At 40.2% G+C, this 16,319-nt stretch overlaps 1 protein-coding gene across 4 annotated transcripts in view; it reads right to left on the minus strand.

The window, feature by feature from the left end:
* TENM3 (teneurin transmembrane protein 3) overlaps window positions 1–16,319 on the minus strand; it is a 598,389-nt gene that overhangs the window by 408,908 nt on the left and 173,162 nt on the right. For 3 of the 4 annotated variants that reach the window (XM_045997094.1, XM_045997093.1, XM_045997092.1), the window contains exon 3: window positions 6,458–6,736. The exons of the other annotated variant lie outside the window; for it this stretch is intronic. In XM_045997094.1, coding sequence (XP_045853050.1) covers window positions 6,458–6,736 — 279 coding nt within the window. The remainder of the gene's footprint in view (window positions 1–6,457; window positions 6,737–16,319) is intronic. 4 annotated transcript variants of the gene reach the window in all.

Raw genomic sequence — 16,319 nt, forward strand, 5'->3', positions numbered from 1 at the left:
ATTAAAAAAAATTAATTTAAGTCATAGTTTACTGTGCTTGAGTGACCTGCAACGTATCCATGAAATAAATATATTTCATTCTCAAATGACATATGGAAGCTTTTGTTAAGAGAATGACAAGTTGCTATTAAACCATAAATGTATACACAACCAGGCAACATAATTATTTTTATATATTAGAAGCTATTTGACTGCATTCTGCAAAGCAGCACTCGAATTCTGAGCTCGATTTAGCAAGCATACAATGTCTTACTTTTGCTGTTTCTGGCATCCCAGACCACCTAAAACATAAAATATAATTTATAACAACAGAGCACGCCAAAAGTGACCATTACATGCCAGAAGAGAGCCCATAATGGAATTTATATACAAGTTAGGGTTTAGTATGTGTAATAGAATCTCATAAAATCAGAATAACACTGAGACATCATTTATTTCTTGCAGCAATGGAATTCCTTCTTAATTCTTTTTTTTTTTTTTTTTAAGATTTTACTTATTTATTTGACAGAGACACAGCAAGAGAGGGCACACAAGCAGGGAGAGAGGCAGGCTTCCCACCAAGCTGGGAGCACGATGTGGAGCCGGAAGTGGGCCTCGATCCCAGGACCCCAGGATCATGACCTGAGCCAAAGGCAGATGCTTAACAACTAAGTCACCCAGGCGCTCCCCTCCCTTAATTCTTACAGTCAATTTCCAAAGTAAGCTGAAAAGCTCATGGATAAAGTTGAAGTCATGGAATTAAGGTAGGCAAAATCATACACCTCTCTTCAAATGATCTTCAGAAAACTCAAAGAGCCCCTTTTTGAAAAGAACCAGGCGAGAAATGGTATCTGCGGCGTTGCTGAAAGCATCACAATTACATGACGTAATGGGATACTCCAATGGCATTCAAGAGTTTCTCCCAAACTACTCCAGAATTTAATCAGTAATACTAAGTACTCAGTACTCAGAATTTAATCAGAAGAGCAACCCTTCTCTTACCTAAAGCAGTCTCTCAGAAAAAGCAGAGAGTACGTCGCCCACTCTTTAACAGAATATATTTGGCCTGACACGGCAACTTGGATTGCCAAACAGCAAAAAGTTTTCTGCTGAAAGATTGGTTTAAACATTATCCCTGCAACAGTTCATCAAATTGGCTTAAGAAGTGTATCTTTAAAAAAAAAAGAAGTGTATCTTTTTCCTTTTAAAGTATAATAACTCAACTTTTAGACTTCATCTATACTGAAAGCAGACTTCGAAAACAGTATTTCAAAGGACAAGTAAATCAGCTCCTTGAAATGTGTTAGCTGTACAAAGCGAATATCTATCACACCTAAAAATATTGCTCTTTACTGTTACACCCTCTTTGTCTGTCAAATTGGCCCTTAATACTGTAGTATCGTGCACAATTAGTGTGGCATTAGCGGGGTCCTACAACAGGTATGTCGCTAAGACCTCAGGTGAGAAATAAAGTCTTCCAGGAATGATTTATTTTATCGTGTGAACTGATGAGCATCAGTTAAATTGCATTTTAATTGACTGGCTGTCTAAGTAACATGCCTTTGAGGGAAACACTACTTTTGAAAATTCCTTTGGCCAGAAGGGGAAGGAGCATGCCGAAGTCTTTGAAGTCTACAGTCATCAGACTAATTATCAGCACCATTCAATGTACATTCACTTAATTACAGTAAATTAAAAAGGATGTGGGGTTTGGGAGAAAAATAAAAGAGTCAATAAATGGTGACAGAAATTCCAGACTATGCAAATTATCAGTGCCTTTTCTGGAGATCACTAGTTCCCTCTCATCTTGCACATATAAAACCAATGCAGACAGAGGGAGAGTAAGAAGGAGTTGGGGAGGGGTGAGAGAAGGAGGAGAGACGAGCTGTGGGCCAAAATTATGTCAGTACTTGATATTGTTTACCTAACTTCACCTTCATTGCCACTTACAAAGGAGATGTGATTTCCCGCTTTTTACAGATGCTGAGAAGAGCACACGCTTCTTTGGAAGTGACTAGGTTCTAGACACTGTTCTAAGCACATTATAGATCTGAACTCATTCAATGCTCACAATGACCTTATAAGGACTGTATTCTACCTACTCTTTTCTCTACTTTACCTTGTGGAAACTGCAGCACAGGAAAGTTAAGTTACTTGCCCAAGGTCACACAGGAGGTGGTGGGACCAAATCAAACCCAGGAGATCTGCGCCCCCCCCCCCCACGTTCTCGTCTACTGCCCCTAGCAGGCGCTTTCGAGGTCTGCAGTCATGATGAGGCAGAAGGGGAGTGCCCTTCCTGGTCTGCCCAACTTCCAAGGTCATGGCTTTCCAAGAGGCATAAGATTGTGGAGACAGGGAGAGGGGGGCCAGATGAGGACCCCCGGCAGGGGAGCATCACATCGCTGGGACTGCTGTACATCCGACAAAGCAGCAAGGAGAATGGAAAAGTTGGGAACTCGAGCTCTGGGTGTTTCAGTAGCCAACAGCCTCAGAGGCTGAATGAAAAGACCTAAACCCTGAGCGGGCTGATTGTAAACCCAGGCACCTTTCACGATACCACAGCGTTGGGTGACAAAGAATGTTAATATGTTTTGGCTTCTTCTGGGAAATGCACAAACATTTTTAAAGCTTAAAGGTTGATGTCTTGAAAAAAAAATCTTTTGTTTCTGACATTTAAATGGACAGTTGGAATTCAGATCAGATGACTTGCAGAGCTGCAGAGTGGAAATACAGCCAGAGATCTTTTAACGATACATCAGAGACAGGAAAGATGCTTAAAGCAACCACGGGCATACTGGTAATTCTACCTTTGATTAGGGCAGCTCAACGTGGTTATTTCATAACCTTCCAACAGCTCAACAGAACTTCCGCTTCCTACGTGACCACAACCTCCGCTCTCTGCCCTGGTGCACCGCAGCTGACCAAGAAGGACGACGGCCACCATAGCAAGCACAGTGTCAGGAAGGGACTTCTCCCAGATTCTGCACTCAGAACAAGATTAACGTTTGGAATCCCATACGAAACCCAATAGACGGGAAACATTTGTTCTTCAACACGCTCTGTAACTTCAAGCCCCCACGGCTGGTGAAGAGTTAGTTTTGCAAAAGTATACATTTTATCACTTGTTTTACGTCTCTGCTAACATGGAGATGTGTGACATGGTCTGAATGTTCTTGTATTCTTGCGGGATGCTTGCGCCATCAAAATTTCATTAGCCTCACAGCCGTGCTAGGGCCTTCTAAACCTGAACTGTTGGCCTCTTTATCAATAAATAAATGAAACCTAATCCCTTTTAGTGACTAAACTCTTCTTTGAAGTTCTAACTAGAACATTGGGCGCTCGGCTCGCATAATTTTACAAATGTTGAATAACATTTCTTTTTCTGGGGAAAACAGCCTTATTCACAGTTATTTCAAATGATGAAAACAGTCAACGAGAACTCCCATGCTAAACCGGAGAAAAACAAGTCGGTGTCTGGTTCCTAAATTAGTTTCATTTTGGTGAGTTATTTCACACATGTTCTTCTTGTTTCGACCTAGAGGGATATAATGGAACTTCCAAGGACACGTTTGAAGCTTGGACAACAGTGAATGATATTAGACAATTAAACTAATGAAAGGCAAAGGGAAATATCACTGGGAAATCAATAGTCTTTCAAACTTAGAGAGCAACGAAAAATAACTGAGGACAGATTTGAATTATTTTAGTAATTTTATATTAGAAATATTTGACTAGAAGTAGTCATAGTAAAAAAAAAGTAATAGTTTTGGGATTATTGCTTTGAAAGATGTTAGAAGACCATGTATAGGATTACAAATTTTAGTGTTTCCTGTAACCCAGTTTAAGAAAAACCATAGTTTTTATATCAGAAAAAAAATCCTCAATGCTCTTGTTTCACTCCACAATTCAGTAAGTCTGCTAAAGATTTCAGAAAATTATGCCTTTCCACCTCTTAATGCAATTACTTACTGTTAATGGACTCTTGCTCATTCTGACTAATCACAGAAAATTCAGAACAAATAAACTAATCTGAAATGTTCCTACAGTCATACATCCTAAATCCATGCGATAGCCAATGTTCATTAAGAGACCATATCCATATCTATTTTATTTCCTCTTTTGTTTTCTTCCCTTGGCTGACCTCATTGGGAGTTCCTGGACCATCAAAATGTTTTTTTAAAAAACAACCACAGCCAAACCTTGGGGAAAAGAGTAAACACAAGTTTAAGTCATCACTTGCCCAGCTCCACAAACATTGTTTTTGACACTTTATACTCTTAACTTGGCTGACCTGTTTACTCTCAACAAATGCTACCAAATGTTCTGAATTTTAAGGCAGGGCCCTTGACACCCTCTTCCTGTCTCTCTTCATTCTGCTGCATAATCACTACCTGGAGAAGGGAAAGAGCACACCTTTTCTTGCCTTCACATCTCTCTATGAACAAGGTCTATGCAATCCAGGGGGAAGCAGTTCCTCGTCTGGGTAATGATAATCCATGCAAATGGTGAGAGCCAATGGTGGGAGAAACTCAGACTTCCTATCCTCCTTTCTACCAGTTAGTTATCGTATACCATTACCTTGAAGTTGACAATTTGCTAAGTTTTAGATTTTCCTAAAAGAAAAAAAAAAAGGTCTGTTTTGGGGCATTCACTGTGGGATAGCTTTAACAGATATAGAATCTTAAAAATCATTACCTTCATTTTACCACTACAGATACAATAACAGGATACATTTGTTATTAGGGAGAAGTAAGACTTGCTACAAAGGTCGTGGGCGGAAAGAACAAGTTGACCTGGTGTGAGAAAATATGTAATGGATACCGGTACGGATATGATGTGGAGAATCAGAACCGAATGCCTTCTCTTGCTGCCTTCTACTCTTTTCTATAACTACCATAAATTTTATCACATATTTTAGGGAAGTCAAATGCACCGAGCGCTACATTTGAAGAAAACCATGGTCCCTGAAGGTTTGGATAGATGGGAAACAAAACTGACACCAAATCTTACGCATTTAAGGTTAGTAACTTCTGAATCCACAATGAAAACTGATATAAATACAGGTTTTACTGAGGCGAATGGATTAGCTCAGGGAAATGCTGGCAATCTCATCTGAAGACTCATTTTGTCAGAGAGAACTGTCCTTGTTTCCTGTGTGGGGTTGGAAGGAAGCCAGCGTCCAGCTAGAACGGACACTTCCAAAATGAACACATCGAGTGCATATTATTAATTGATCTTGGTTTTGGTTTAATGCACTAAAGTATTCTAACATAAGAGAAGACACTGTTTTAGTTGGTTTAAATTAGTCTTTTTTTCATGACTAGAAAGGACAGTCATACTGGGAAGCAATAGGTACCACTTTATACTACGACTTGGCTAAAACTGAAGGCTGAATGGACCTGCTTTCCTATTGCAAAGCCAAGTTGACAAAGTTGCTCAATAAATAACACAAATGAAATCCCGTCGGGGAAACAACCATCTTTCTTTTCAAATGTCATGCAAATCTTCCATTTTAATTTTCTCCTTGCTTCTTGATGCTGCATATACACAGAGCATCAATAACTAGATTGAAGTCGCAAGTGCAATGTTAATATTAAATGTTGAGGGAGAAATGTCCTTTCGTTTCTGGTATGTTGGTACTGATGCTCCAGTGCTTCTTAGAAGCAATATTGACTAAAAATGAACTTTCCTTTGAAATCTATTATTGCATATAAATGACCTGTTTTTATGAACCTGCATTAGCTGTAAGAAAAAAGTCCCACTAATTCATAAAGATATCTTTCTTACGGTATGTAAAGTTGCTATTTAGCTAGCCTAAACTCTGATTTTTGTGCGTAGACTTAATTGCGTAATATTTCAGTCCCCAAAGTGCATTGAAACCATACTCGCCCTCTTTACCAAACTTCCATTGACTCTCATCGGCTAGCGAGTTTAAAGCATGATCAAATTTGTTCTTTCATCACTTGAGCCCTGTTAATAAACTATTCTGTTTGCTCCCTCATCCATTCTAAGATTCTGCAGCTTCTCTGGCCCATCTTCAGGACGCATCCACAAAGACATCTCTGATCACCCGTTGGCTCTGGGGTAAACTTTTTCACCGCTGGCTTGGCTACTTCACAGAGGGTACAAGGTGACATGGTCCCAGAGAAGTCAGAGAAGTCAAAGCTAATCTTTTTATTTTTTTTCTGTACATAATCAAACTGTTTTTCAAAACTATAGCTAACACATCATAGATCGCTTGCATAATTTAACAATCTGATGTCGAATATTGATTTTTTTTCAGGAAAAAAATAAATGCACAATTCAAGGACATGTCTTGAGTTCTACTGCATCAAAAAGGAAAAAGAGAAGAAGAAGAAAGAAAGAGAAGGAAGAAGGGGAGGAGAGAAGAAAGGAAGAGAAGCAGGCGCCCACGGTCAGCGAGAGCAGACAAAAGCACTGAAGGGCAATGTGATAGAGCAAAGAACAGGGCACTTACCGCTCTCACTGTCGGACTTGTTCTCGTGCTCCGTGTCTGTCAGGGTGAGGGCTGAGTTGGACCGACTTGACAGGCAGGAGCTGCGGCCCGATTTGACCCCCCTGCCCCAAAGTCTCATGGCATGCTCTGGGGACATCACTGCTTCATTTTCCGTATCCGCATCGGACCCTGCACTGATAGAGTAACCTCTGTGAGGAAGCCCCATTTCCGCACAAAATGCCAGTCCTCTTCGAGTTGCTGGTTCACAAACTCCTAACTGCCTTAGGGTAAAATTCTGTCCTAATTAGGGGGAAAAAAAGATAACAACTAGTGAGTATATGTTTCATTTTTTTTTTTTTTTTAAGAAATCTTCCTAAAATAAACACTCAAGCATTTCGGTTTTCCAGTTACGGGCCCCAGGGTTTGACATCAGCCTCACGTGGCATATGGTCAAGGGGGCACAGGTCAGGGAGGCTGGGGAGGGGGGGCTCCTCGGCTGATCTCCCACACACCCCCACTGAGAGCTCTTCTGTTGACCACTTCAGCCCATAAGGACCTTGAGAGAGAGGGGCGAGCCAAGGAACGTGGACCATGACAACTCAATCCAGAGAAAGGACTGGTTATCAAGGATAGAATTTCATTCAGCCACTCGTGAAGCAATGGAAATTGTCAGTCATTTCCTGGGTCTTGGCTCTAGTCCTAAACGATGGTTTTTTCCCACCTAGATGTCACTCCCTCGGTAGAGAAAAGAGAGTAAGTTACTTGGTAAGTAGAAACAGGGGCTTGGAGAGTCCTTATTACATCTTGCCCCTGTAAGTTAGCTATGAGCATAAACACATATCCTGTGCATGTGCATACATTCACTACGTCTTGGAGTGGAATATCTTGAAAATCTCCAGACATCTGACTTTCTAGACATTTTGCTTTAACAAACACCTGGAAACATCTGTATTGACCAGAGTAAACCAATTTTTTGCAAATAAAATGTACTCTAAAGATAAAGCCGGAGTAATATGTATTTAAAAATTAATGATAAAATCAAGTTCCCTGAAAAATAAATGCCCGTGAACCCTACAGGCCTGTACAAATACATTGGAGCTTAATAAAACTCATGGCAAGGCAATAACTTCAAGTCAAAGTATTTAAATTAGGTGACACTCGAAAATGACTCCTCTGATTAATGATTTTGTCAATCGTGTGTTTATTCGTGAAATTTCACATATATTTTATCATACTATGGATGAGAAGAGAGAGAAATGTGTTTGCTCATCCAGTGCAGATATATATGGCTCTTCCTTTCTTGTATCTTGTTGACATGACGGAGTCTGAGTTTTAGGGACCAACCAGAGTCAAAGTATGTGGAGAGAACAACAGTTCACAAAGACCGATTCAGATGCTGTCATATAATACCAACCTTTTAAGAATATGAAGCATTTATATCCCTCACAGTTTTCATTTCCCTACTTCTATCTCTTCAATCTATGAACATTTTAAAGTTAATTGGCTGGTGTGAGATGTAACATACATCATATTTTTTTTTCAAAAGAGGGTATCATAAATTATTTGTGATAATACAATAACACGTGAAATCTTTTAAGAAATGAGTCAAATATAATGCACGATAGTGTATGTATTTGGTTGTAAAGATATCAGTAGCCTTCAGGTCCCAGCACATTTTAACTAGTGTGGTTCATTGCTTTATTGCTGTGGTCGTATCAGAAGTTGGAATCAGCTTTATCTTGGTCAGACTTCCAAATGGGTTTTGACAAGGACACTCATAAATAATGAAAATCAGTTGCTACAATTAGCTACAAATCAAACTGCTTATCAGAGAGATTGGAATAAGTATCTGAACCAAAAAATATGTCAGAAAAAAAAAAGGAGGAAGAAAGAACCCACGGAAGAGTGGAAAAGTGGGCGAGTTTGATGAATTAAGGCGTAATGTTATCAGTGGTTTTTCAACAATGAGCGTAGCTTGTACTCACGAAAGTAAATCCAGAAAAGGTCAATGTCACGGACAGGTAATGGAGCAGTGGCAGAAGAACCTACCCACTCTTCCTGACACATCACATTTTAAATGGGGAGAGGGTGGGGAGAGGTCTAAAACTGTTACATAGCACCATTAAACACGGTGACTTTTCAAAACAAGAATACTAAATAATTGTTAGGGGGTGAAAAGGGATGATAAGACCCTCTGCATCTCTCCTCTACTTTGGGAGGTGTCCACTGGAGAATAAAAATAAGAGGGAGGTTAAAAGCAGTTGAAAACTCCTTTCTAATCTCTGAAATGCAACTGAAAACATCTTCCACATTATCGACTTCTACACTGTTAATATCTTGATGCAGAAATCTATGAGGTGAGGGACAGCGGAAAGCTATCTATCTCCAGTATCTGTTATCCAGGTATGTAAACATGGTTCACTTTGCACATCAGTATATCCAAGGCACTGTCCCTGTGAACCCATACGTGTACCCCGAACTCCTTCAACATCTGACCCTCTGAAATCAATGTCTCCCAATAATTCAAAACTCTCATGGGCTCTTCCTGAAATGCAAGCTGGAAAACAGGCAGAAACAGAGGAGCCCCTGCTAGACTGCTTTCCTGGCTTCAAAGTTGGCTTTCATTTCCTCTAGGAAAGAACATTAAACCCCACCTCCACTCTAGCTTTGCTCAAGTCCCTTGACTCTTCTATTTTTTCATCCAGGGCTCTGGTGACTTGGTTTAAGAGATCCTTTCTGTAAATGTGACTGCCATAAAGCAAGGCTAATGAGAACGGCTTACAAAATAAACACCTGGACAAATGTAATTAACAATCATAGAGAAATGTACAATTGGACCATGAGCAGAGGATCATTTCCAAATAATTTTAGAACACCGCTTCACCACCAACACTGACATTTCCATTTCCTTCATTCAAAAATGTCTCTAGCCCAGACCTGCCTCAGAGCGTCGGCCCTATTGTTGCCAATTCCCCTCTTCGGTTTTAAGGATTCTCGCTCATGGGATCCCTTGTTTTAAGGCAAACACCCCTGGGGAGATCTAGCGATCAAATGAGAATAAATTAGTTCTAGCGCGTTATTTCCCACAATCTATCAGTGTTAGCAAGATGGGCCGTACTTACGGAAAACAAATGCGGTTTCGACAAACAGGGAGAATAGAGAGAAGAAAGGTTTCTGACTCGGGGAAGAGAGACAGCTGCTAGAGGTATCATGGAGGTGGGAGGGCTAGGCTGGGGGATCCCTCCTCGGGAAGGCTTCAGGGCAATGTAGAAATGTGCAAAGAGAAGGGCAGAAACGATGCTTCTGGAACTAGCAAAAAACGTGACCATTTTGCTTTGGCTTCAAAAAACACAAGAATTAAGGATACATTTATTCTTATTTTCCAGGGTTCCTCAGATTGTGTTCTTTGCACTGGTTCTAGCTGGTTCTTAATTTCCTTCTCTGCCTTTTAGAATCTTTACGTTAATTCTATTGAGCTGAAACTGGTGAAATAAATATTTATCTCCTACACATTGAATTTTGGTAACCTTGGCAGTGGGGCCAACCCAGAGATTCCCACTACGATTTGAAGCATTACCCAAACAATAAATTGCAGCCAGAATAAAGTATACCTAAGCACGAGAGTCATTGTGATTATAAGGCAAGGTTAGCTTGGATTGGATTAGGCATTTGAGTTTTATGACACTCATAAATTTGAAAATCTATGAAAAAACTGAATCAACACAATGTAGGCAGGTTGTATCACTAAAAAAAAAAAAAAAAAAAAAAAAAAGTTCACACTTTCAAAAAGGGAGGGAAGTTCTGTGACCAAGTGGGCAGGACCAGATAAGAACAAATGTTTCAGGTTCAGGCTGGCACGGAGCAAAGCTACCCCTTCAGGAAAAGAAAGGGATGGAAAGAAATGGTTTAGCTACTTGGCCTTTTTCTCACACCGCATCTGTAACCTGGTCAGAGCCAGGAAGAATTTTTCAAAGCTCAAGGCCAAGGGATGTTCTCCAGGAAGGAAGACATCCATTATCTCTGTGTGAGTGGAAAAAAAACAGACTGTACTTTTGGGTGGTCCAGTTCTGAACTCGGATTCTCTTCCCGTCCAGAGTCTAGAATTCTCTAGATTTTGCTTCTCTCTCTCTCCCTTGTTTTTTTTTTTTTAAACAGATTTATTGAGACATAACTCATAAACCATATATTGTGTCCATTTAAAACGTGCAAGTTGGGTGGCTGGGTGGCTCAGTGGATTAAGTCTCTGCCTTCGGCTCAGATCATGATCTCAGGGTCCTGGGATCGAGCCCTGCATCGTGCTCTCTGCTTGGCAGGGAGCCTGCTTCTTCCTCTCTCTCTGCCTGCCTGTTTGCCTACTTGTGATCTCTCTCTGTCAAATAAATAAATAAAATCCTTAAAAAATAAAATAAAAGGTGAAAGTCAATGGTTTTTAGTATATGCCTTATGGTGTGTAATTATCACCACAACTTTAGGACAAGCTTATCGCCCCCCAAAGAAACCTTATACCCATTTACAGTCACTCCCATCGTCCCCCTTACCCACTCGTCCTCGCCCTAGCCCTAGGCAACCACAGATCAACTCTCTGTACTACAGATTTGTCTGTTCTGAGCATTTCAAATAAAAGAGACCCTACAGTGTGTGGACATCTGTGACTGGCTTCTTTCATTTAGCTTTCAAGGTTCATTCATACTGTAGTATATATTAGTATTTCATTTTTAGGGTCAAATAGTATACACTGGGATGGAATATATCTAGAATAGGGAAGGTCTGACTCCACATGGCTCTCAGATCATGCCCACAGGCCCGAGATAACCTCTGGACTTCAGGGGCTGAATTCTGCCTCCTTCTGATGTTAAGTCTCCATCCCACAATGGACATGGGCAAATGTTACATCTACGTTACATCTGTATCTTTCCTCAGGGATAACCTGAAGCTTCCCTGCAGCTCTTTTTCATCAATGTAGATGTAATCTCAACCCCTGTGATTATAAAAAACCTGTTCTGTCCCAACAGATTGTAGCTTGCTGTCCCATCTCCTCCTCTGGCTGCCTCTGTAATGGACAGTTTGCTTGCTACACACCCGATGTCTCCATGGCTGGTTTTGCTGCCCATCAGGCACATGGACTTGGGTTCAGTTACCTATCCACTCATCAGTTAATGGACGTTTGAGTTGTTTCTACTTTTTGGTTATCATGAAATACTGTTAGGAATATTTCTCCATATATGTCTTTGTGAGACGCATTGTTGAGTCATAGTGTAGCGCTAGGTGTTATCTTTGGAAACCCTGCCCAGCCTATTATCCACAATGACTGCACCATATTACATTCCCACCCCAGTGTATGGGGGGGTCCTATTTCCGCGTATCTTCCCCAGGACATGTTATTATCGGTAGATTCCTGTATTACACTGCAAGTTTGCAATGGGGAGCTGGGATGTAGATCGGTGGTATTGAAATTTTGGGGACAAACTAAGAACTTTTGTTCCTTTCAAACAGTAGTTGATTCTGGGGGCATGCTCTGTGAATTATTATGATTCTATGCTATTATTTTTTCTTTGCTTTCTATTATGCTGATTTAGTCTTTGAAAATGGTTTTCTATCAAAATGAAAACCACTCTTTAGCTCAGAGAGTCCACCCTTGAGACCTTGAGACCTGCTCTTAAACATACATAGACCAATAATGATTCCCATGGCACTGTTGCAAAAATTAACATAACTGGAATGCTTACCAGAAGGGAATGGCTGAATACATTATATGTAGCCCATTCAACGGAACATTATGTGGCTAGCATCAACAGTGAGTCTGGACCTATATCTTTGGATCTGGAGGGAAGCCCATTATATATATTTTAAGCAAAAAAAAAAAAAAAAAAAAAGAAAAGAAAACCCCCCCCCCACACACACACACAAGTTGCAGAATGGTGTGTACAGTCTGATTCTATTTTTGGAAACTAAGAGAGAGAACCAACACATTATGTGAGTGCTTATGGTTTTGAGTGTGAATGACGGTGAAGAAGGCAAGAAAACTGTTGTGATGATCATTTCGAGGGACTGTAAGTGAAGGAAATTAGTGATTTTCTATTTTATAGTTTTGAAATTTTACTTTGCATGATAATTTCCTTAATTTAAAAAATAGAGTAAAGAAGAATTAGAGCCTGTCTCCTTAAAAAAAAAGCAAATGTATGGTTTTTTTAAATTTGCTCTTTAATAGTTCCTATTCAATAATTAGAATTTTAACTTACTAGCTTCTCTCGGAGAAGCTGTCTTTTAAATATCCTTCCTCATTAATTGTAAATAAGTGAAGTTCTGTAAGAAACATTGGAGCCATGTTTGTCTCTCATTTCCTTTTTGCCCTTTCTTTTGACATACAAGGCTTTCTGAAAAGGAGAATACTCGTCCATTTCTTCTGTAATAGCAGCGCCCAAAACTGAGTTTGGGAAATAGATAGAAGAATCAATATACATTCAATAGACAGAAATAAAATAACCTATAACTCTCTTTAAATATTTTCCTTGGTTGTTGTGAGTTTGGATGGATTATCCCTTCTCAGGCACGGAGTGATGTTCCTCCAAGGGCAGGGCAGAACACAAAACTACAAACTGGGCAAATATTTCTTACTTGATGCTTGCGGAATTAATGTTCCCACCACCTTATCCGGAGTTCCCTTTTTTGCTGTGTTTGCAAAATGATAAGAAGATCATACAACAATAGAAATGTATGTAACTTTTTCCCCTTTGAGCCTAATGCATATTTTATGGGATAATCCAAACACTTTCACCTTCTTAAGCTAAATTTGTCACCGTTTGAATAAAATACCCATCCTTGAACACGCAACAGAAATTTCAATGATGTATACATCTCAACTTATGAGGCCCTACACAAAACTGCATTCTAAGAATTAACTTCAAATCCCGCTAAATACCTTAACTGCCCCACCCATGTTATGCTGTATGTAAAATACAAATACCTTTCAGAGCTTGCTCCCTTTATCTGTTACTGTGATATTAACATCCATCCCCACAGACGGAAAATCTCAAATTCTTCGAAGACAGAGAACTCGACCACTGTATGTGATAATTATAATCCGGTTTATTACTCAAAACTCGAGGCTAATGGAAGCCATTGCAGGGTGCCCCGATGGCATTCATCCTGAACTCGGTTGGGAAGGTCATCTCTGTGCCAGTGAGGACAGGAGGCAGAGACACCACCGTGAACTTGGGGAGGAGAGTGGGAAGGGAACACCCCAAGTAGGTGTATAGGCAGAGAAAGCTGGGTTAGAACGAATGGCCCAGAGAAGCCACATTTTCTTCAAGAGAAGATCTGGAAAGCTCCAGGGGAGGGCAAACCCAGAAACTGAATAGGAAACTTGTTGGCTCAAATCAGAAACGCGGGGTCACGAATCTGCTGACCTCTAAGGAAGGAGCATCTCCGTAAGCCTGAATCACAAAGGATTTCCGTGTCCACCACAAAATAGTGCCACTTGGATACCAGTGGCCATTTGTAATTAGGGAAATAACCTTCCAACTGGTTTTTATCAAAAGCATTCTGAAATGAATTTGCTTCTTATTTTCGTGTAGTGATTATTTCTTTGGAACAATTCAGGACCTGGGGATGATCGCATGGCCCCCGCCTATCTGCTGGTGTCCGAGTCAAACGGAGTAGGTGTTGGTATAAATATGCATCTGGCCGGGCGTGAAGCAGCAGGTGCTTAATAATTGCTACCGAAGGCACCACAGTGATTCACAATGTGGATCCAGAACAGGCCACGTGATGGGGACCGGATACAACGTTAGCAGGAAGCCGGGGGGCTCAAGACAGCAGACCAATAAAGGCGGAGGCAGGGGCAAGGATTACCCCCACTGTGGCCGGAGGAGGGCTGTAAGCTCCATCTATCTACTCACACCTTCTGGTAGGTAATCTACAAAGCAGGTTGGCCAGCCGAGTCTGAACGGAGCACTTGCCTCCTTAACAGCCCAAATTAGTTAACAATCGGTTAGGCAGGGGGGCTAAAAGAGGGAGCTCGGAGGAAAACATGAACATGGAGTGATGATAAACTGAAGCTATTTAACGTGTGTCTTTAAGTACAGAAATGGAAGGTTGAGTAAACATGACCGTCTCAATCCTTTAATCCTGCCGCTGACATTTATAGTGACTGAGAAGGATTAATCATTTTGATCTCTAAATGAATCATTTTAAGTAGTTAATATTTAAAAGTAATAAACTTTGGAGTTGTGGTAATTAGCCTGGTGGATCTGATTAATGCTTCGGGTTTTTGTCTTTCTTCATAAAATCCTACTCTCACAAAGGAAACAAAAAAGTTTTCTCGGCACCAGTAAGTATTTCAGAAAAGGGGTTTCGGATTCCTTTCATTTTTGTGTGATGACAGAGGTGAGGGGAACACTGGGGAAATGAAAAGTTTGGGGTATAACTGGAAATTCATAGCAGCAGAAAGTGCTGAATGGTAAGACCATATGGTCATATTTCTTTTGAAGTCTAGGATCAGTTCCCATTATTCACTATAATGGCATCCAAGACTAAACTAAATCTCGGGCTTTAAAATTAAAAGCATTTTGCTCTTGGCTCTCATATCTTCCTCTTTCACAATTTCCAACATGCTGGAATGTTTAATATATTTTCAACATAATGCAAAAAACACAAATAAATAAAATAAAAAGAAGAGGAGGAAGGAAAAAAAATGAATGCATTCCACTTCACTCCCAAAGCAGGATAAAATGGTATAGAAAGACACATAATTGGTATCTTGAAGTCACAGTTAATACTATTTTTACATCTGCCCGATGCTATTAATGACATTCTAAAATGATATGTACAACCTTCATGTTCTACATCTAAGAAATATGAATCTAATTCTTTTGACCTCTCTGGAACATACAGCACACAGAAAGATTTTTAAATTATTTATCATTTTCGTAATATTTTAGCACTAAAACCGCTTCCCTCCCCCAAAGTAATCTATATCTAAGAGCTAAAAATGGGCCTTTTTCTATTTGGAAATTGATGAAAATGTTTTAAAGGCACGGTCCCTCCCCTTTGCCACCAACTCTTCATTCTCTCCCTCAGCACAATCCTGGATATGTTGTGGATGCTATTATCCTAATGGGCAAAATGTCTTTATCCAGCAAAACATTAGAGTGCAATGCCAGCAAAATTTGTTTTTAAGAGGATTGTGGTTATGGTTCAGTTGAGACAATGTGCCTCTGCCCAGGACCCAGTGCAATCTCACCCCCTGGCTGAAGCTGGATGAAAGGAAGAAGATAAACCCTAAACCTTCCATATTCGGCTACATGTGCGGCCAGCTTCCTTCCTTTCTTCCTTCCTTCCTTCTTTCTCGCTCTCTCTCTCACCAGTTCTATGAATGGATTTTTGTTGTGTTTACTTTATATATCTTTATCAATACTTTTGAGTAAGATTTTGATTAAAGCAATTTGTAAATTGCTCTTGGGGGGGGGGGGCTTCTTCCTAAGCCCCGTCTTCAGAATTGTCTAGAAAGTCTTCACTTTAGGAATGCATTGTCTTCACAAGTTCTCAGGGATCAGTACAGTGGACCCTCGAATAACACAGGCTTGAACTGCTTGGGTCCACTTATATGTGGATTTTTTTTTAATATGGTACAGTCCTAGAAAAGTATTTTCTCTTCTTTAGGATTTTCTTAATAGCATTTTCTTTGCTCTAGTTCACGTTAAGAATATGGAATATAATACACATAACATACAAGCATACAAGTATATGTTAATTGACTATGTTACTGGTAAGGCTTCTGGTCAACAGTTGTCTCTTGGTAGTTTAGTTCTGGAGGAGTCAAAACTTAGACGTGGATTCTCAACTGTGTGGGGTGTCAAGGTCCCCAACACCCACATTGTTCAAG

Source organism: Meles meles, chromosome 2 (genome assembly GCF_922984935.1).
Source record: "Meles meles chromosome 2, mMelMel3.1 paternal haplotype, whole genome shotgun sequence".
In the NCBI taxonomy this organism is placed as follows: Eukaryota; Metazoa; Chordata; class Mammalia; order Carnivora; family Mustelidae; genus Meles; species Meles meles.